Genomic DNA, 22,853 nt, shown 5'->3' on the forward strand with positions numbered 1-22,853 from the left:
ATAATAGGTTCTATTCAACAAGAAGATCTAACAATTACAAATATTTATGTCCCTAACTTGGGAACAGCAAAATATATAAATCAATTAATAACAAAATTAAAGAAATTCATGGATAATAATACAATAATAATATAATACAATAGTAGTAAGGGACTTTAACATCCCACTCACAGCAATGGATAGACCATCTAATTAGATCAACGCAAGGAAACAAAGATTTTGAATGACACACTGACCCAGGTGGACTTAACAGATATATTCAGAGCATTTCATCCTAAAGCAGCAGAATACTCACTCTTTTAGAATGCACATAGAACATTCTCCAGAGTAGATCACATACTGAGTCACAAATCAGGTCTCAATTGGTACCAAAAGATTGAGATCATACTATGCATATTTTCAGACCACAATGTTATGAAACTTTAAGTCAACCACAATGAAAAATTGAGAAGGACCACAAATACATGGAAGTTAAAGAACACTCTATTAAAGAATGAATGAGTCAACCAGCAAGTTAAAGAATTTAAAAATACGTGGAAGCAAATGAAAATGAAAACACAACAGTTCAAAAACCTTTGGGGGCACCTGAGTGGCTCAGTGGTTGAGCATCTGCCTTTGGCTCAGATCGTGATCCCAGGGTCCTGGGATCGAGTCCCACATCAGGCTCCCCACAAGGAGCCTGCTTCTCCCTCTGCCTATGTCTCTGCCTCTCTCTGTGTGTCTCTCATGAATAAATAAATAAGCCTTTAAAAAAAAAAAAAAAACCTTGGGATATAGCAAAGGTGGTTCCAAGAGGGAAGTATATAGCAATATAGGTCTTCCTCAAGCAGCAAGAAAAGTCTCAAATACACAACCCTACCTTACACAGCAAATAAAGCCTAAATCCAGCAGGGGAAGAGAAATAATAAAGATTAGAGCAGAAATCGATGGTACAGAATTTTTTAAAAACAGTAGAAAAGATCAATGAAAGTAGGAGCTGGTTCTTTGAAAGCATTAACAAAATTGATAAACCTCCAGCCCAACTTATCACCAAGAAAGAGAGAGAGAGAAGACTCAAATAAATAAAATCATGAATGAAAGAAAAGAGATCACAACCAACACCACAGAAATATAAACAACTATAAGAGAATATTGTGAGTAATTATATGCCAACAAATTAAGCAATGTGGAAGAAATGGATAAATTCCTAGAAACATATGAATTACCAAAACTGAAACAGGAAGAAACAGAATACCTGAACAGACCCATAACCCAGCAAAGAAATTGATCAGTAATAAAAAACTTCCCAACAAACAAGAGTCCAAGGCCGGATGGCTTCCCAGGAGACTTCTACAAAACATTTAAAGAAGAATGCATGCCTATTCTTCTGAAACTATTCCCAAAAAAAGAAGTGGAAGGAAAACTTCCAAACTCATTCTGTGAGGCCAGCAAAAACATTTGGGTTTTGATCCCAAAACCAGACAAACACCCTACTAAAAAGGAGAAATACAGACCAATATCCCTGACAAACATGGAAGCAAAAATTCTCACCAAGATACTAGGTAATGAGATCCAACAGTACTTTAAAAGGATTATTCACCATGACCAAATGGAATTTATTCCTAGGCTGCAGGGGTGGTCCGACATCTGCAAATCAATCAATGTGAGATATCATATTAATAAAAGAAAGGAAAAGGACCATATGATCCTCTCAATAGATGCAGAAAAGCATTGACAAAATACAGTGTCCTTTCTTGATAAAAAAAAAAAAAAAAAAAACCCTCCACCATGTAGAGGTAGAGGGAACACACCTTAACATTATAAAAGCCATATGTGAAAGACTCAAAGCAAATATCATCCTCAAGGGGGAAAAAGCTTTCAGCTTTTCCCCTAAGGTCAGGAACATGACAGGGATGTCCATTCTCACCACTGTTGTTCAGCATAGTACTGGAAGTGTTAGCGTCAGCAATCAGACAGCAAAAAGAAATAAAAAGCATCCATACTGGCAAAGAAGAAATAAAACTATCATTTCACAGACAACATGATACTCCATGTAGAAAACCCAAAAGAGGGCAGCCCCGGTGGCGCAGCGGTTTAGCGCCGCCTGCAGCCCAGAGTGATCCTGGAGACCGGGGATCAAGTCCCACGTCAGGCTCCCTGCATGGACTTCTCCCTCTGCCTGTGTCTCTGCCTCTCTCTCTCTCTCTCTCTGTCTGAATAAATAAATAAAAATTTTAAAATCTTTAAAAAAAAAAGAAAACCCAAAAGACTCCACCAAAAAGTTGCTAGAACTGATACAAGGATTCAACAAAGTCACAGGATATAAAATCAATGCACAGAAGTTGCATTTCTGTACACTAACAATGATGCAACAGAAGGAGAAATCAAGGAATCAATCCCATTTACAGTTGAAACAAAACCCGTAAGATACCTAGGAATAAACCTAACCAAAGAGGTAAAAGATCCGTACTCCAAAACTATAGAACACTTATGAAAAAAATCAAGGAAGATACAAAGAAATGGGAAAACATTCCATGCTCATGGATGGGAAGAACAAATATTGTTAAAAAGTCTATGCTACCCAAAGCAATTTACACATTCAATTCAATCCCTATCAAACTCTCTCTTTCCCTCTCAAATAAATAAATAAAATCTTCAAAAAAGATGACTCAGCAAAATATGAATAGAGAAGAACTTTCTCATATTGTCAAAGAACATTTAAAAACCTATAACTAACATCATACTTAATGTAAAAAAAATAAAAATAAAAAATGGATGCTTTATCCTTAAGACTGGGAACAAGGCAAAGATGTCCTCTCTCACCATTTCTATTCAGTATCATATGGTAAGTCCTAGCCAGTGCAATAATACAAGAAAGGAAAGTGAAAGTAATATACAGATGAAGAGGAAAGAATAAAACTTTGTTCACAGATCACATGATTATTTATGTAGACAATTCCAAAGAATTAATCAAAAACTCCTGAAACTAGTCACTGGGTATAAGGTTTATATACAAAAATGAATTGATTTCTTACATACTAGCGATGGACAGGTAGTGTCTGAACTGAAAACAGTACCACTTACAATTGCACCAAAAAATGAAATACTTAGATATAAATCTAACAAGATATGTCCAAGGTCTATATGTAAAAACTATAGAAAGCTGATGAAAGAAATAAATAAGATGTAAAGAAGTGGAGAGACCGTCTATATTCATAGATTGGAAGACCCAATATTATTAAGATGTTAATTCTTATCAGCTTATTCTATAGATTCAACATAAGTCTAATCAAAATCCCAGCAAATTATTTTGTGGATCTTGACAAATCAATTCTAAAGTTTATGTTGAAAAGCAAAGGACTCAGAATAGCCAACTCAATGTTGAAGAAAAAGAAAATTGGAGAACTGATACTACCTGACATCAAGACTTCTTATAAAGCAACAGTAATCAAGACACTCTGGTCCTGGCAAAAGAATAGATGCAAAGGTCACAGAATAGAACAGAGAACCCAGAAATGGATCCACATAAATGTAGTCTACTGATATTTGACAAAGAAGCAAAGGCAATTCAATGAATAAAGGATAACTTTTCAACAAATGGTACTGAAACAATTTGAAGTCCATGTGAAAAAAACAGTCAATTTGGATACAAACCCTATAACTTTCACAAAACTTAACTCAGAATGTGTTACAAACCTAAGTGTCAAGCTCAGAACTATAAACTTTCAGAAGAAAACAAGGAATTGCAGTTTGCTGGAGTTTTTAGATATAACATCAAAAGCATAAGAAAAGTAATTTAGCCCACCCAAATATGATATAATATTTGATGGATAAAAAATAAGAAAAAAGGAGGAGAGGGGCTATAAGACAGCTGAACCCATATCTTTCATGCTAGGAATCAAAAGACTTGGGGAATCTTTTGGGAATCAACATTTATCTAATGTTGATAAATCAAGAATATTGGCAATATATGGCTATTTTTAAGAAATATAGTTATAAGAGCTAAATAAACAGCTGAAATTGTTGAATATGGCTTCCTCTGGGGATCAGGACAGGGCATAGGAAAGAGACAAAGAGTTACCTACAGTTGGGTATGGCAATGACTTTCTGCCTTTTAATATAAACTTTCTAGGGCTTTTGCTAGCTTAACTTTGATAAAAATTAAAATGAAGATGAAAAATGAACATTATAACTCAGCTTAAAAAAATAATAATAATTGGCCCTCCCATCCCTCCCTTGCAGTAGCACGGGCATAATACTATGGTGTCATCTAATGTCTGTATTTCTGTTGTACTGGAAGCCCTGTCACAAGGATAGGACCACGTCTCCATTACATACTGCTATATTTATGTGTCTGACACCTTCTAGACACTGGGTCATATTTATTGAAGGAAAAAACATTTAATAGTTGTAGAAGAAGTACACAGAGGACAGGTGTGACAAATAACACAGAGATAGCCTCACTGCAATTGGAGACTGGGCAGTGGCACAAAGCAAGAGCTCAAGAAATGTCTGGAAATTTGCTATTTATTAAAGAAGGTTGGCAATTAGAGAGAAAGATTGGTGGTTCAAGGAGGTAGCAGGATCAAGGCAGATGTAATCATGGCAGGGTTAACGAGAACGTCGCAGTCCTAAAAATAAGAATCTATAGAAGGAGAAGAACAAAATGTGCTAGAGAGACATTAGAGATCACTTCTGGAAAATATGGAAAATTATGATTTTCCAATGTGGGATTTAGGGTGTTCCAGAGCTAGCAGTTTAAGTGCATGGGTTTCTCACTACCACAGCCAACTCTGATGATTGCTCAGGCCGTAGGAGTCCCTTGCTGACCACATTCCCCACCTCTTTCTAGAAAGAACACATGTTTCCTACAATGTTGTTCAATGTGTCAACTTGATGTTTGGCATCCATATACTTTAAGAAGGTCCAAATTATTAAAGTTAAGCAAAACCAGTCATGAATTTTATTAAAGGAAATTTGAATTGAGTTCTCTCTGGGGAAACATCACCATAAGACCAGGTAAGCTGGAGAAAGTAGAACTCAAAGGAAGCAAATAATTTGAAACCAATTTAGACATGTGCCAGGAAATGTGTTGGGAGAAAATGTTCTGAGGTAGACTATTGGCCTGCCTGTGTGGATAAATTACTCTGGTATTTGTGATTTAGAATCAGGAAGAAAACATATTTCCTCATTACCTCATTACAGGAATTCATTCTGGGAGGCATGCACAATTTGCCTTTTCCCCAGGGATGGGTGGGGGGACTTGTAACCTTGAAAATATCTTTGTGTGTGAGAAGGAGAGAAAAAATATTATATATTTCTGCATACAGAGAAGCAGTGGGAAGATTTTGTTTCATTTGCTTTTTTTTTTTTTAATCTAACCTAAGTTGACTGTGCTAAGATAGGCAGTATTGTTTATACCCCTATAGAAGAGAGAAACTGAGGCTCTTAAATAATACTCAAAGAGACCTAACTACTATGTGGATAAGCTGGAAGTTGATCTGTAGTATAGATGGAACAGCTACATAGACAGACCGGCTCCATAATTTGTGGGGCCGTGCAAAATAAAAATTTGGAGCCCCTGGTTCAAAAACAATTAAGAATTTTAAGATAGAGAAGCAGAGCATTAAACCAAATATGGGGCCCTTCTGATCACAGGGCCACATGTGACTGGATAAGGTAGTCACTCATAAATCTGGCCTCAAGTATAGGTATGTAAATTTGAGCTAGCTCCAATGAGAAAATTGGAAAGTCATTAATAAATTGGAAATTATGATTATACCTTAAAAATTATCTTGAAGAATACTCTATGAAACCCACAGTAAATGAAGAGTTACATAATTATATCTGTAACTTCTAAAATTACCTCTGTAACTGAGCTACAGGATATTTCAACACTGTCTCAGATGGGATCCTTCCATGTGGTATTTCCTTATGAACTGATGCATTAATTCTCTGGCACTACTGTACACATCACTATAGAGAACTTTTTGAGATGTGTTTGCAGAGCCCTGTTCCCATCTAGGCAGATATCCTTTGTCATAATCCCCGGGGCCTGCAGCCATTTCAGTAGGAACCTTGGAAGCCTTCTGTACCATGATCTCCTCAGTAGCACACCTTTGCATCCCTACTGCTGCTCACCTCACTTGACACACAGAAGAGCCTTGAGAAATGTTTGTTGAATAAATGAATGAGTACACAAACTCCAGAAAACTCTAGCCAAATTCTACATTTTCCAAAATGTAGCAAGAACCAATCTCCTTGCAATCAATCATCAGGAGATGGTCCAAGGAGCCTTTATATTGCCTCAAATTGAGATGATTAGATCTAAAAAGGGGGCCATGCCTAAAATCAGGTTAACTTGAACCAAAAGTTAAAACTGCCCTTGGCAAATCCTTCAGAAGCATCAGGTTAGAGGTACCAGGTGAGACACACAGAGACCCACTGGTCAGGATGCTGATGCAATGCACATCCTTTATCTTGCCCCACCCTGGGGCACATGCTCACTGCCTGCCAAGCCGTGTAGTAAATTCCAGTAGGCTAAATGCACATATGATGTGACTCTTTCTTAAGAGGTAAGTTAATGCCTTTTCTGGAGGGAGTGTTTATTACTTTATCCCCGCAGTGGTTTTCCTCCCCTCACAGGAAGTTGTAAAATCTGAACCTTGAGTCTTATAAGAGACTCAATCTTGTGTTAAAACTTCACCAAAACTGATTTATCTTACATTTTGCAACATTTCTATATCTCACACATTTTCTCTAACTTTTATAGTCAGTGGGGAAAAAAAGAAAATTTACACAGAGGTTTCATACTTGGATCACTTTTTGATTCTGAGCATATTAAAAGCTGTCCAGAACCCTGTTCCCATCCATCGCTTCTTATTCTTCAGAGCTCTGAAGGAGGCTGGCCTATAGGCTGAGAGCCAGATTGTTGAGATATGTATCCCTGCTTCTCCGCTTACTGAACCTCTCAGGGCTTCAGTATTCCTCGTCTGCAAAATGGTAATAATAAAACATCTTCCCCAAAGAGTCGCTCATGTAGAACATTCAGTACAGTGCCTGTCACTGAGAATTCAATGACGTTAGCCATTAGCTGTTATTGCGTGAGTCTGTGTCCTATGTGTCTTATGAGCAATAGCCCAGCTGTTGAATAGCCTCACTCCTTATCTAAATGTGATTAACAAAAGCAATTTTTAAAAATAAGCTAATCTTAGGAATTGAAAGGTCATCAGTGGTAAGATATGTAGGTGCATGTGTCTATTCAGGATTAATAAGGGTGACAGAGTTAGGAAAGTGAAGATGATATGTCTTTCTCCCTCTAGTTCCTCAAGAGCTCCAGTCATTGACACAACTCATGATTTAAGTGATGGGATGAAATTTGGCTTTGTGGCATAAGAGCTGCTGAGCTTAACAAGGGCAATCTTTCTTTACTATTTATCATGTATATCCAGTCAAAATCCAAGAAATTTGAATAAGACATATACCATGTAGCATATGAAATTTTTCTTGCTTCTACTTTGTAGGAGGAAAGTCCATTTTCTGGTTATTCCAATTCTCACATATACTGTGCTTCTAGGCATTGTCTATTCTATCATTTTCCCACTTGTCCCCTCCCTGCAAGACACTATACTTCTCTGTCTTCCTTCCCTGTCACTAGCTTTTTTATTTTATTTTATTTTTTGTTTGTTTGCTTCTTAGTCTCATTCTCCTTGAACTACTCCTTAGATCTTGATCTTTTCCAGGACTCTCTAATGGACCCTTCATGTATTGTACTCTACCTGGGTGATCTCAGTTTGTTCTGATGGCTCCAATCCATCTTTTGGCCAATGAACCCTATATCTGTATTGCCACATCAATCCTTTCTCTACAGTCCAAACCCATGTAATTGCCTTCAGGAAATCTCCCCTTGGATCTCTTACAGACACTTCTAACTCAACATGTCCAAACTGAACTCGTCATCCCCTCAGACGGGCTCCCTTATGGCGTTCCCTATCTCAGGAAATGGCAGCACTCTCCACCCAGTTAATCAAGCCAGGAATCTATGATTCATCCTTAACTCATCTCACTTCCCTCACTGCCTAAATCCAATCAATCACCAAGTTCTCTTAATTCTATTTTCTAAATCAGCATCTTTCCAATTTATTTTACTGTCCGTGAAAGAAACTTCTTTTGCATCATGACCCCAACCAGCATGCATGTGCATGTGCATGCATGCACAAGCACACACACACAAAGTGAAACACAAGTTTCACAAAGGAATTTTTATTATCATTTTATGCAAAATTTTCTGAACTTTTCTATTGTGTTTTCTGCTGATGTTGCTTTTGAAATGCTAGTAACCAATGGGTGACTGGCAAATGTTAACAATCAGCTCTTCTGTAGGTAAGGGGGGGGAGCCTGATGTATAGCGTTTGAGTCTTTAATGTAAATACACCCATCATGGATGAATTTAAGCTACCAACCAAAGAATTTGCAAACATCCCAAAGATCCAACAATCAGTTCTCCTGACCATCTCCAGCATGCCACTGCTTATGACCTACAGTTTGATAGGTGCTGGTCTAAATATTTCTTAAATCTACCCACTAATGTTCATTCTCAATGCTACCGTCCTAATCTTTTCTACCACCATTTCTGATATAATTGGTTTCCAGATCAATTGATCTGCTTCACATTTATTTAATACCACTCAAAAGCTTTCTGTTGTCCACAGGAGAATACAGTCTATAATTCTTACCATAACTAAAAAAGCCACCAACAGTTTGGTGTCTGCCTGTCCCCTCATACCCGCTTTCCTTTGATCTCAACAAAAATGTTTTCTTCCTGAACATCTGGGAGCTCTCTATTGTTTTCAGGTCCTTGGACATGTTATTCTATTTGGCTATAAAGTTCTTGCCTCCTATCTTTGTTCACCTAACTCTTACTTATCCTTCCTATCACAGTTTAAGTGCTACTCGTTCATTTCATTCATTCATTCATTCTCCCACTATGTGGCCTACAAAGTGCTAGTGATACAATGAGAAGTAAAAATAGGGTCACCTGGGTGGCTCAGTTGGTTAAGCATCCGACTTTTGATTTCAGCTTAGGTCACAATCTCAGAGTTGTGAGTTGAGTCCTGAGTCAGGCCCTGCACTGAGCATGGAGCCTGCTTAAGATTCGCTCTCTCCCTCTGTTCCTCTCTGCCCTCGAAAGAAAGAAAGAAAGAAAGAAAGAAAGAAAGAAAGAAAGAAAGAAAGAAAGAAAGAAAGAAAAAGAAAAAAAGTAAAAACAGTCCCTCATAGAATTTAGACACTCTAGATGGGGAAAAATATATTCAAATAAAGATATCACTCACATTTAAGTGTTAATAAAAGAAGAGCTTAAAACGTAGATTCATAGCTCTACAAGAGCTTATAAAATCTGACCTAACCTAATAGATCAAGGAAAATTTTCCAAAGTGATGACTGGTAAGTTATAATAGTTGAGCTAAGATATAAAGGAGAAATATAACCTAATGAGTCTAAGGGATGGAGAACTAACAACATAGAAAGAAAGAGGGACATGTAAAAATCCACATGGCAGGAAAGAATATGGTAAAATCAGGGGACCAAATGAAAGCCAGTATAACAAGAGCCAAGTATGAGAGGGAGTATGAGACAGGTAGAAGCCACTCTATGATGAGCACTCCAGACTTTGTTAAAAATATAGGTCTTTGGGGTACCTGGGTGGCTCAGTTGGTTAAGCATCTGGACTCTTGATCTCAGCTCAGGTCTTGATTTCAGGGTCATGATTTCAGAGTCACTTAAGAAAAATTAGGTCTTTAACAAAAAGGGAATGAGAGGCCATTGACATGTTTGAAGCAGGGATATAATGTGTTCAGATTTCTGGTTCAAAAAGATTACTCTGGCAGTTGTCAGGGTGAATCAGAAGGCAACAATAATAGATGTGGAGACAATTAGACACTATTACAGTACTCTGAACAAAGATGATCATAACACAAATTAAGATGCTGGTAATGGAGATGGGAAAAAAATCAACATATTGGAGAGATGTGTGAGATAACTTTGACAGGACAAGATAATGGATTGAATGTGATGTAACAGAGAAGTAGCAAAGATGCCTCCCAGATTTGAGCTGCAAAACTGAGTAACTAGTAATACCATTCAGAGAGATAAGGAATACCAGAGGAGGACCAGGTTTGAGGGAGAAGAGCATGACTTGGGCTGTAGATATATAGATTCTGAAGCATGTTCAATGTGTTTTGAAGGCTGTTTGATAAACTTCTCTGAGACAGAGGAGAGGTCTGGATTAGGACATAGATTATAGACATGAAGCAGTGGACATAAATGAACTCATTACCTGAGAATGCACAATATGAGAAGGAGCCTTAAAAACCAAAACCTAAGTAAATTCAATATTTAATGGTTGGATAGTAGAGAGTGGAACTTACAAAGAGAACCAAGAGGAGTGGTCAAAGAGCTAGGAGGAAACCAGGAGAAATTGACGTCAAAGAGCTGCTTTGTTTTGGTGGAGTATCAAGACAAAAAGCCAGACTGTGGTGGGAGGAATGAGTGCAAAGTGCATATACAGAGTCAAGGAGTATAAACTCCCTGGAGAAGTTTGCCTTTAAAGAGAAGGAGAGACATAGAACAGTATTTTTTAAGTTAATGGAAACTTTTTGGTTGTGCTTTAATAAAAGCTAACTGTCACACAGCACTTAGGAGGCATTCATAAATGTCATTTTTTAAATTGCACATTCAAGTGCATTAAAATGGAGGTATATTTAATAAAATAGACAATCCCAGAAGTCTCATGACACTAGAATATCTGCAGATTTGTGCATGCATGTGTGCACACAGATATAATTATCAGTTTTTTAGACTAAAATTAAAATTGGTGTCATTACCTTAAGAATAAGCCATTTGGGCACTAAGACACGAAGGCTTTAGAACAAGATAGAAATGGAAGTCACCCAAGAACTGGAAACTCTCCACAGATAGATGAGCAAGGCCATGAGTCATTTTTGTGCAGGAAATTGAGCCCTGATTGTATCAAGGAAACAAATGGCGAAAGCACAACTTGTTAGGACAAGTGGGTGCATCATTCACACCAATCCAGTGAAACCCACATAACAGAACTTCTATATCTGAGATGTAGTCAAGAAAACTTTTTTTAAAAGAAAAGCTTCACTCCATTTTTGGAGACTATATTTAATTCCTCATTTAGGGAAGCAAGTCCATGCAGCAGAAAAGAAATCAGTTGTGCATTACTTTCCCAGCTTTGCTATTTTTTAAGGCAACTTCTTTAGTCCAGTCTCAGCTTCTTTATCTGTGAAATGGGGATAACCATACCTCCTAGGGTGGTTCAATCAGGTGAAGGAGATTACAGATGTTATTAAAGCACCATACTCAGAATAGCTATCTACTTCCCTGCCCTGAGAATTGTACATTTCCACCATTTTATTGGAACACAATCACACTCTTGTCTATATATTGTCTATAGCTATGTTTGCACTAAATGGCAAATTTGAGAGTTGTGACAGAGACCATATGGCCTACAAAACTGAGAATATTTACTATCTAGTTCTCTACAGAAAAGGTTTGTCAACAAAAAGGGCATAAAGATTAGGGAGGAGAATGAGATTGAGACTCTTTAAAAATTATTTTTAAGTTATTGGCAAAGTGCCTGTTGTATATAGTAAAGGCTTAATAAACAGATATTGGGAGTTTTTTTGATATTTCTTTATTCAGCTACTAGTTCAACAAATAATTATTGAGTGCATCTTGTGTGCCAGACACTGCTCTGAGGGCCGCAGTATCTAGCTATGAACCTAACAGACAAAAAATATGCCTGGGCTCTTTGGACAGACAATAAACAGATTAATAAAAATAAAAGCAGTATAGTAACTGGCTGGAGAGAAAAATTAAGGGCTGGAGAATAGAAAGTTTCAGGATAAAGATTGCAACTTTTAGATGGAGTGGCCTGGGAAGACCTAATTGAGATGGTGTCCTTTGAGCAAAATCCGAAGGACACAGGGAGTGCTGGGAATACTGTAGGGGAGAGGGTAAGGAATAATGTTCCAGGCACAGGAACAAATAAAGAGTATTTGGTGTCCTTAAAGAAAGCTAAGGAGTCGGTGTGGCTAAAGTGAATGAGTAAGAGGGAGAAAAGGAGAAGAAAAGTCAGAAAAGTGCCGGGCAAACCTAGGTAGAGAAGAACCACCCAGAGTCTTTGGCTTTTACTCTAATAGAGAAGGGAAGCAAGAGTTTTGAGCAAAGTAGTGGCATGATCTGATTTGCATTTAATCCAGATCAGTCTGGCTGCTCCAGTGAGAATAGCCTGTCAACTAGACTGCAGCAATTGTAAAAGCAAAAACATAGGAAGCTACTGCAGGCATTCCAGTGAGAGGTGATGATGGCTTGAACCCAAATAGTAGCGGTGGTAGTGGTGACAAGTAGATGTCTTGGGGATATTTGGAAAATAAAGACAATGGGATCTAAGGATGGATTGGAAAGTCAAAGATGATTCCACATTTTCTGCCCCAAGCTACTGCTGCAGTAATGTAGTGATCATTGATGTGAGAAGGGAAAGATGTAGGAGATGCATGTTCATTGTTAAATGGGAGGGAGGGGAGAGGCATGCAGGAATTAGGATGTAGGAATCATGATGACATCATGGAAGTGTTCAGTTGGAGATGCAATCTCTCATGGGAGATGTGCAGTGGGCACCAGGGTATAAAACTCTGGAGATCAGGGATAGGTCAGAACTGGAGATATAAATTTAGGAGTCATCCATAGATAGATGAGATGTGGTTATATCTATTCAGTAGTATGAGATGGTTGCATACAGACCAAAGTGCATCACAAACATCAGAGGAGCAGAGGCCTGCTTTACAGACCTTACCAAAAGCTGCTAGTGACAGTTTCATTTTACCAAAAACAAGTAGAAAGTCAGGAACAGGTAGAAAAAATATAACTAGCATTCATAATTTGAATGACTCCTAATTTGTCTAATTGAGGAAACAGTTTTATAGTGAGATTATAATTTTATAAGTTGATTTGCAAAATCAATTATAGCTTTATAGTACTACATTTTGGGGATGTTGCCTATTATCTCAATGGAAATTAATAAGCCACTTGATGAGCACTCAATACTCCTTACACTAGTGAAGAAAAGATTAGGAAGATAAAACTGCCTCTAATTTATGGACAAACAGAATATGATGCATCAGAATCCCACCGGGTCATTCTAACAATTTAATTTCTGCTGATTCTTATGAATCCTTCAGCCTTTTTAAGAAGGAAAAATCTTGGCTAGCTTTGTTTTCTCTTTTGGTAAAAAGCTTTTAGTTTGGACAGTTATTCAAGCTGACCCAGATTGACTTAATGACCATCTCTTCCCACTAAGACAGTGATTCTTCACCTTTCCTTCATTACCGAGCCCCCGACCAAGGAACATTTTTAGGTATCGTTGTCCTAATCTCCATCCCATAAAAATGTTTTATTGTGGTAAGATATACACAACATATTTATCATTTTAATCATATATAATTGTATGACTCAGTGTCATGAAATACATTCACAATGTTATGTAACTATCACTACTATCCTTATCCAAAACATTTTCCTTATCCCCAATACAAACTCTGTACTCATTATACCTTGACTCCCTATTCCCCATTCCCCTCAGATCCTGGTAACCTCTATTAGGCTTTCCATCTGTATGAATTTTCCTATTCTAGTATCTCATATAGGTGGAATCATACAATATTTGTTTTTCTGTGTCTGGCTTATTTCACTTAGTATAATGTTTTCAAGGTCCACCCATGTTGTAGTATGTATCAAAATTTCATTCCTCTGGATACCTGGGTTGCTCAGTGGTTAAGCATCTGCCTTCAGCTCAGGGCATGATCCTGGGGTCCTGGGATAAAGTCCCACGTGGGGCTCCCTGCATAGAGCCTGCTTCTCACTCTATGTCTCTGCCCCTCTCTCTGTGTCTCTCTCATGAATAAATAGATAAAATATTTTTAAAAAATTTCATTCCTCTTCATGGCTGAATAATATTCCATTGTATGGATATACCAATTTTGTGTATCCATCTATCCTAGATGGACCCTTGGGTTGTTTCCACCTTTTGGCTATTGTGAATAATGCTGCTATGAACATTGGTATACAAATAACCTGTTTGTGTTCCTGCCTTCAATTCTTTTGGATGTATACCTAGATATGAAATTGCTGGGCCTATGAAATTTTAATACCACAGAGAAACTGTGTATCTGTTTATGTTCTATGTATATATATGCATATGTGCTTTACACATAAAAAGAATAAGATTTCTTCATTGCCCTCCCAGAACCAATGTTCACCTCCTTGAGCAGGAATGGTATCACCCTCACTGAGACTGCAAGCTCCAAGGTAAAGATACCCAGGTTTTCTGACATGATGAGGTAAATATATAGGTAATAGATATGTAGACAAACTACTTAACAAAAAGTCAAGATGTGGATTACAAGGAAAATGACCCCTAAACACATAAGTATAAAAAGTAATCTTTGTTCCCTATGCAATAATGTTATTTGTATTTTAATTAGTCTTCAACTTTGACAAGAGTTGATAAAATAATGAGCCTAAGAACATTTTGGAAAATTGCTCTTACAAGTTGTGTCAGGTCCAAACCAAGGGAGCAAATCTTCTAAGTAAACTTCTGAAAACAGTAGAAATTAATGATGTTGTACTCCCACTGAGCCTAAAATATCTCCTGAACACGAAAAGGATAATTACAAGCAAGTACTATGTGAAATAGAAAAAAGAAAAGAAATGAAATGAATACAGGATCCAAGGATCCAGGAAAGTCAGGTATTGGTGAGATTACAGGATGGCTCTGTCAGCAGGTATACACTGTGATCTATACTGAGTACACTTCTCAGTATCTGGTTGGAAGGCAGTATGGCAAGATGTCTGTAACAGACTCACCTAGATTTAATTGCAGTGTGGTTGTCTGATACTATATTGTTTCAGTATGTAAGGAAGAAATTAAGATTGTTAAGATTGTATAACGGTATTGAGAAAAACAACAGTTTCACATACCTGACCAGAACCCATCAAGTGTCAGGAAAAACAAGAAGTCAAAGAATTGCCATATTGGAGGAGACTAAGGAGATGTGACCACCAGATACCATGTGGGATCTTGAACCAGAAAAAAAGTTACTAAAGGGGAAATGGGATTTCTCAATAAAGTCTGCAGTCCAGTTAGTCATGTTGTACCAATATTAATGGCTTCACCTTAGTAATTGTGCTGTGATTATACAAGATGTTAACGTTCAGGGATGCTGAGGTGAAGAACTTACCTTAACTCTGTACCACATTTGCAACTCTTCTGTGGGTCTAAAGTTATTTTGGAATAAAAAATAAAAGAAAACAGGGACGCCTGGTAGCTTGGATAGTTAAGTGTTCGACTCAATTTCAGTTCAGGTCATGATCTCAGGGTCACAAAATCAAGCCCGGCCTGGGGGCTTCTCAGTCAGCAGTGAGTCTGCTTGAGAGTCTCCCTCTCTCTGTGCTCCTCCTCACTTCGTGCACACTCCTTTCTCTCTCTCTCTTTCTCTCTGTCTCAAATAAATAAATAAATCTTAAAGAAAGTAAAAGAAAACAAACAACAACAAAGTTTCTGGTAGCTTCTGTCAGAAGCAAACTTGTGACTGACATTGCTGAAAAATGGTTGGAGTGGTGGGGTGGGAGGTCTATATTTGCAATAGCAGGAGCTTTGAAATCTGACATGAGAGGAACTCCTGTCTTTGTCTCTTTTCCAATTCTATTGCAGGGTGTGTTGGATACATCATGTAACTGGGATGTGGGTGTACCCTTTCTTGGAACACATTGGCCCAGGAGCCAGAATCGTCTTCTTTGGGTCTACAACCATCTTAATGAACTTTTTGTACCTGCTGGGAGAAGTTCTGAACAGCTATATCTGGGATACACAGAGAAGTAAGTATTGTTTAGGGGAGCATAAAACAGGAGAATTGCTGTCTAAAAGAGTGTGTGCAGACACTGAAGGAAAATTCCATCATAGCACAGGATCACTTGTGAAGAGTTTCATTTTTATAACTACACAATGTTAATTTAAGAGCTGCTGGCAGTTACCTGAAAGGTTTATTACACACTTTGTCTTATTAGCTAGTAAAATATCCAAATCTAAGGAAAAAGAATTATGTCTATAAAATTTTATAGGGAGAAATGTAGTGCTAATAACAGCAACAACAAAATTTAGAAAGTTCACTCCAATCGGCAAAATGCTGCCTTAGCTAGAGGGAACCCCCCCCAATAAATAAATTATTAAATGTTACCAAACAGTCCCATTAAAAGCCACCCAGACCTCCCCGCTTCTTAAATCATCCTTGTATGGGCCCAGTAGCTTCAGAGAGGTCTCCCCAGTTTTCTGCCAGAACTCCAAGCAGCACAGAATGCCTGTGGCCACTGTGATTTACCAGTGACTTGTCATATTCAAGGACTGAGATGGCAAAGAGGTCCAGGCAATCAAGGGTACTACTTCATTGCTGCAAAACTCTCTTAACCTATGATTTGATTTCTCTTTTGTTTCTATTTATGGCAGAGCCTCCATCTTGGCAAGTCACATAATCTTACCAAAGCTATGCAAACCCTGTCCAAAGTGTATGTAAGATAACATAAAATGGGAAGCTGGAAGAAGCAACAGCACAGGATGTAGTCATTTGAGTCCTGCATGAAAAGATATCCAAAGACAAGATGGTCCGGGAATTTTAGAGAGCTCTGGGCATCGCCAATGTACCATGTACTCACAACATTCTAGACATCACCAGTAAATTATCTCTGTTCCACAAACATGGAACACCCTACTTTGTGCCAGACACTGTGCCAGGAACTTGATCTAATTAGACAAATAAAATGCAGTCAATTGCACAGTTACTGGATTGGACTTTTTTGTGTGCAGATCTTCTAAGATTGTATGTGTCAAGGTGTTGGCCCATGGTATATGCCCAGAGGAATTTGAGGGTTTCTTTTCTCAGCAGCTGGCTTGATTTTATAAGCTATCTATTAGAAAAAGTGTCAAAAATTTTTATTCAGTTCAGGCTACAACTTGGGAAACCAGAAATTAACCCTTTAATAATTCCTTCTCTGTTCAGTGGGAATAATAATCTTTATTAGTTAATTTACTAAAGTATTTAGCTAACTTATAAAAATATTTAAAGAACAAAGTAAATTTTTCTCAGCTTCTTGGGAGAAAGGCCATATTTAAATTTAGGCTCATACATTTAATATATGTTATTCAGGAAGTATTTATGACTCTTCCCTCTTGATTAGCTTGATTCCAATGGTCATTTGGCCATTGTTCTACTATTTCTAAGAGAAGATGACCTGAAAACTAAGAGAGAGGAAAATCCAGTGTATAGTCATAGAATACTGCTCTTCAACAGCTTTGAGTGAGAAGTTAAAATAAATAGGGAAACTCAGGGTTTTCTAAATGATCTGTTCAATTTAATTTGTGCCATTCTCCTATGTAAGGTTGACTAATATTTCATAACTCATCTTAGATATGGAGATTAATTTTATTGATGTGGAACCATCTAGTTAATTCCACAGAGGCAGATGTTTCATGTCAAGTGGGCATTTTTTTTTCATTTATGAAAAGGATTGCAAACTGATGGCCTCCTCCAAATTTTGTCTGCCAAATGTTTTATTAGACTTATATAGTGGGATTGTTGTTTTTGAAACAACATTTAAAAATTGGGAGATTACACCTATAGGCCAGATTTCTCAGCTTATCAAATACTTTAGCATCTGGCAACAGCAAGCCCACTGTTCTTTTCTGGCAAAAATGGATTAGCAATGAGGATCAGTTGCCCCCTTGAGATGGCTTCCTAAGTGTTCCTAGTTCTCACCTGGCCAGTTTGCTCCATCACATTAGCTGCCTGCTTCTGTAGGTAGTTAAATTTGAAACTGCTGATTAAAAGCAGTGTGTGCTGTGTGTGTGTTGCAATGTGTTGCAGTGAATTGAATACAGTCAAGTACAGTATTACTATTCTGGGTGCATTCACTGCACCCCAAACAAAATCCCCCATGAAACAGGGATACCACACTGAGCACCCTTCCTTGTATCCATAATGATTTTTAGTGGCTTCACTTCCTTCACTTGGTTAGGTTATAATGACTTCAACTTTGAGATAAAATCATATTATTACAGAATCTTAAAATTGAAAAGGATATTAGAAACCACCTAAGCTGACCTTTCCTTTTTACTATGCAGCGGCTGAGCCCAGAAACCCTATGTGACGCACCAAAATCGGTAGTTGCAGAGCCAACACCTCTGGGTAATGTTCAATCCAATGTTACTTCTAGTAAGCCATCAGGTTGTCACCATTGAAAACCAAGGCACATGAGAGATTAGAAACTTCACTAAGATCCATGAACCTGGTTTATAAAATAAGAAAACAGACCAATCTGATACGAACTATGAACACAAAGCCCTTAAAATAGGTTAAATGAATAGTTAGGCATTTGCTCTTTTTAAAGGAAATTAACTCAAGGTGGCTTTGTGACTGTTGTATTGGTTTGTTAGGGCTGCTACAGCCAAGGACCATAGTCGGGGAGGCTTAAACAATAGAAATGTAATGTCTCATGGTTCTGGAACCAATCCTTCTGAGTACTGGGAGGGACAGATCTGTTCCAGGCCTCTCTCCTTGACTTGTAGATGACCATCTTCATAGTCACATGACTTTTGTCCCTATGTGTAAGGCTGTCTCCAAATATCCCCTTTTCATAAAGACAACAGTCATATTTGATTATGGTCCACCCTGATAACTTCATTTTAACTTGGTAAAGACCCTCTCCTCAAATATAGTTACATTCTGAAGTACTGGTGATTAGATATGGAGAGACACAGTTCCACCCATAACACTCTGCTTTCTGCTCCCAAAATTCATGTCCTTCTTTCATGCAGAATACATTCCCAACAGCCCCAAAAGTCTTTCCAGCATCAATTCTTAGGTCAAAAAACTCATCTTAAATATCATCTAAATCTGGTATGGCTAATACTTGGGGTATGATTCATCTTGAAGCACCATTGCTTTCCTGTTGTGATCCTGTAAAGCCAGACAGAAAGTTTTCTGCTTCTAAAACACAAGGGTAGGACAGACATAGAATACACATACCCTTTCCAAAAAGGAAAAATTGCAGGGTTTGAAAAGGGGCCCACAATTCTCAACCAAGTTTGAAATGTAGCAGGGCAAATTCTATTAGATGTAAAGGCTTGAGAATGATCCTCTTTGACTGAATGCTCCAACCTCTGTATCACCAGAAGGGGGGTGTGGCCCTGCCCCTGGGTGGCAGCCTTAGCCTCTGGAAGTGGGTAGCCCCTGAACCACCTTAGGAGTTCTTCTTTCATTTCATGCTGTCTCTGTCCCTTTTAGTCCAGTGTTTCTGCTGGTACAAAATTCTCAAAAAACCTTAATGGCTTCCCATGCAATTCATAGCAACCCAAATCGTCAGACAAGAAGGTCTCCCACAGATCTTTCCTGACTTCTGCTGAAATGGTTAATTTGGATCCCTGAATGACATGCCTAATCTCTTTAGCAAATGGTTGTCCAGCCACACCCTTGGCCTTCTCCTACATTCTGAAGTTCTGAAGTTAGGACTTCATATGAACATATGAATTCGAGGGGGATGTGTGTCACATAATTCAACCTATAACGTCTAAAGTATTTCTGTACTTATGCTAAGAATTTATTCCAACTCCAGTGTGTCTAACTGGGGTGACCAATCTTATTAAAGTAAAACTTTATACAATCATAAATGAAAGTGTCCAAAACTGAAAGGTTGGGTTGAGGACAGAGAAATCAAGCAAAAGAGAAAGAAGTTTGGATCCAGGCCTGTATGACAGAACCTTCTCCCCCAGCTGCCCATGAAGTCATGTTCCACACAGGCACCCAGGCCTACAGTGTTCCAGTGCTGCCCTCTGGTTGAGCCCTACTCCTAGCCTGGGGGAATCACATGTGACTAACTACCTTAGGGTCAACCAACTCTTCCTCTATGTTCCCAAAAGCACATCCTGCCTCAGCTTTGTGACAGGTTTCTTTTTGCTATTTGTGTGGAAATTATACCTCTGGTTCTTCCAAATATTATTTACAGCTGTCTAATTTTTTCCCTCTACCTCAAAGCTGCCAAACTAAAGTAGGTGGGGAGCCATTTTTCCTGTCTGGGTCAATGAACACCCCCTGTTCTCCACCCCCGCTTTTGAAGATTCCACTATTGCTGCCAAGTCAACCCATCTGCAGGAGAACACTTAGGAAGAAACAGACTTTAAAGAAAAGCAAACAGTTATTAGTTCCTGAGAGCTTCTTCGCAAGAGAGGGAGCATGGGACAAAGTTGGGACCCAAGTCATGTGTGCTATTTGAACAGAATCCCTGCTGTGTTTTTCTGCCTTTGCCTTGGTTACCAACAACTAAGGCATCTCCTGGCCTTCTCGCCCTAAACCCAATTCCTCCTCCCCTCACATGTCCTTACTTCTCAATCTGAAGTTTTCCTTAATATGATTTCTGAGAAGTACTTTGGAAAAAGAGTTACAGATCTGCCAGTTCCTTAGTCATGAAAACCAAACCTGAAAGACTGTCTAAGGACACCTGTTCAGAGCGTGTTACCCACTTTCCAACACCACCACCCTGACCCCACAAAACAAATGCTGGGAGCTGGAGGAAAGGAGAGTCCTTGCCAATGTAAGCCTATAACAATGACCTCTGGAATTAGGCTTTAATTTTTTTTATATGGTGAAGTTCCATATTTTATTCTGTTTTCCCACTAGCATAGCCTTTTGAGGCTTTCCCTATATTTGTTGTTTATTAATTGATTTGGTAAATTCTAATTGAGCTCGAACTCTGAGTCAACACTGTGTTAGGTGCTAGGGATATTATCAGAAACAAAACAGTTAAGGGCTCTGCCTTCAGAGAGCTTATAACTTATAAGAGAATACCAACAAAACCTGCAAAGCAGTATTTGGGGGTTCTTTTATTCCAGCAAGAGTCTCTGAGAATTTTGTTTCAGAAGAAGAATATTTAGCAAGAAGAAAAAGAAAGGAGAACTGGGGAGCATTTACCAGATTTAACTAATTCATGAGAATGACTTCAACGTTTTCATCTCCAGGAAAATGCAACATCATTAATTAACTATTCACTACAGACAACAGACAGAGCTCTTACTGGTCCAGGACATATGAGTCTCTCAGGAGGTAAAACAGTTCTACCAGAACTGAGTTGAATAGAAAGAGAACTTGAGTTTAAGTACACAAAATTATGGAAATAATCGTTCTTGTGCCTAATAAGCCCTCTATGAGTTTTTTTTTTTTTTTAATTCTTGACTTTTGAAAATCCAGAATCCTTGCCTTGAGAAGAAACACAACTAAAATAAAAATAAATGAGGTCTGTTTGAGACTCATCAGCTGCACACCTCCTGTTATTGGAAACTGGTTACAAAGCAGTCTGGTTGGGGTTTCTGTGCAAACTCAATGAGTCTAGAACCAACTTGCACTCATCACTCCCAGAAGCCATAAGACCTGGATATGTCCTGATTGAGCCGGGGGGGGAGGGGGGAAGAGACAGAGGCCACTGAGGAAGTTTCCAGAGAAAGTTGTGAATGATTTTCCTTCTAAGCTAAGAGAAAAGGAGTGAATGGGGAAGAGATATGGGGAAAGGAGAGGGTTTTTTGAACAGCCTTGGCAAACCTGCTCACAGTTTGATCTGATGTTAAAATGAAGTACTCTGCCTGAATTTCTAGGTATGGAAGAAGAAAAAGAGAAGCCTAAATTGGAATGAGATCTAAGTCTAAATGAAAGAGCTGGATTGAGCCACCATTGAAGACTGGTTACCCCCTGGGCATTGGCAGTGCAGGAGAGGAAGCATCCAAGAGAGCAATGGAATTCACCTCTGCCTCCCTGCCCCAGAGGGGATTGGGGCACCTTGATAGAGAAATATGTATAAGAATAGAATACAGTTATATCCCAAATAACCTTCTTTATGTTTTAAAGGATTCTTTCCAAATTCATTATTTATAAATAACATCCTTTTTCCCCCTCTTCTAGTTTTTAAAACTAAAATTGGTCATTGAATTTTTAATTTTTGCAATTAAATGGAATTTTGCAATTCCATTTAATTGAGGAAGAATAAAACTGTATTGTGTTTCTTGTTGAGAAATATGTGAAAATCAAATGGGCAGGGGTAGAGCAATGCATTTGAGTACTGAGTCCTGCTGGAGGCTGGGATAACGAACCTGAGCCGCAGGGCAAGTCTGAAGGAAATGTGATGGATGTTCCCTATTGCAATAATGTCACAATTGCCTCAAACAGGCAATGTTAGTAATAATTACATCAATTTAGTCAGAATCCTGAGTGTATTTAGATCTCATGACTTAATCTTGTGGAACTTTTCCTATATGCAAACTGAAACTTTAATAAAGACCAAGCAATCCCAATGTGATTATCTGCATGGTGTATCTAACATTGGTGTCTCCTTTTTTATTTTGTTTCTATTACCTGTTGAAAATGGGCTTACTAAACTTAGTTCTTAATTATTTTCTGATTTTAAAAATGTATCTCTTTTTGATAAATTATAGATTAATTTTTTAAAAAGCTAATTTTTGACGTCTTTGACCATAATTATTTTAAAATAATACTAATGCAGAACATGTAGTAGAAAATACATTAAAATAAATCTTAGAAAAAGGAAAAAGCTAACCAAAATAAAAGCAGAAATTAAAACAGCAGGAAAATAACAGTGGAATTGATGTACAAGTGAATTGATTAATAAACACAGTATCTCATCTATACAAATAACATTAAAATATGCAAACAAGAGAAAGAGAAACAAATACTTGGCAA

General features: G+C 38.0%; 1 protein-coding gene across 11 annotated transcripts in view; it reads left to right on the top strand.

Annotated features, from left to right (window-relative positions):
- Positions 1–22,452, top strand: part of AIG1 (androgen induced 1) — a 240,818-nt gene extending 218,366 nt beyond the window's left edge. For 5 of the 11 annotated variants that reach the window (XR_012031075.1, XM_072825944.1, XM_072825986.1 and 2 more), the window contains 2 exons: positions 15,776–15,939; positions 21,755–22,452. Coding sequence is in view for 8 of the 11 variants with exons in the window: in XM_072825944.1 (XP_072682045.1) it covers positions 15,776–15,939; positions 21,755–21,792 (202 nt within the window). In the remaining 3 variants the exon portion in view is untranslated. Of the gene's footprint in view, positions 1–15,775; positions 15,940–16,564; positions 16,897–18,235; positions 18,300–21,754 lie in introns of those variants that run through there. The other 6 variants (XM_072825948.1, XM_072825966.1, XM_072826026.1 and 3 more) reach the window with 3 other exon arrangements.
- The last annotated feature ends 401 nt before the right edge of the window (positions 22,453–22,853 follow it).

This window comes from Canis lupus, chromosome 1, assembly GCF_048164855.1.
Source record: "Canis lupus baileyi chromosome 1, mCanLup2.hap1, whole genome shotgun sequence".
Lineage (NCBI taxonomy): Eukaryota > Metazoa > Chordata > Mammalia > Carnivora > Canidae > Canis > Canis lupus.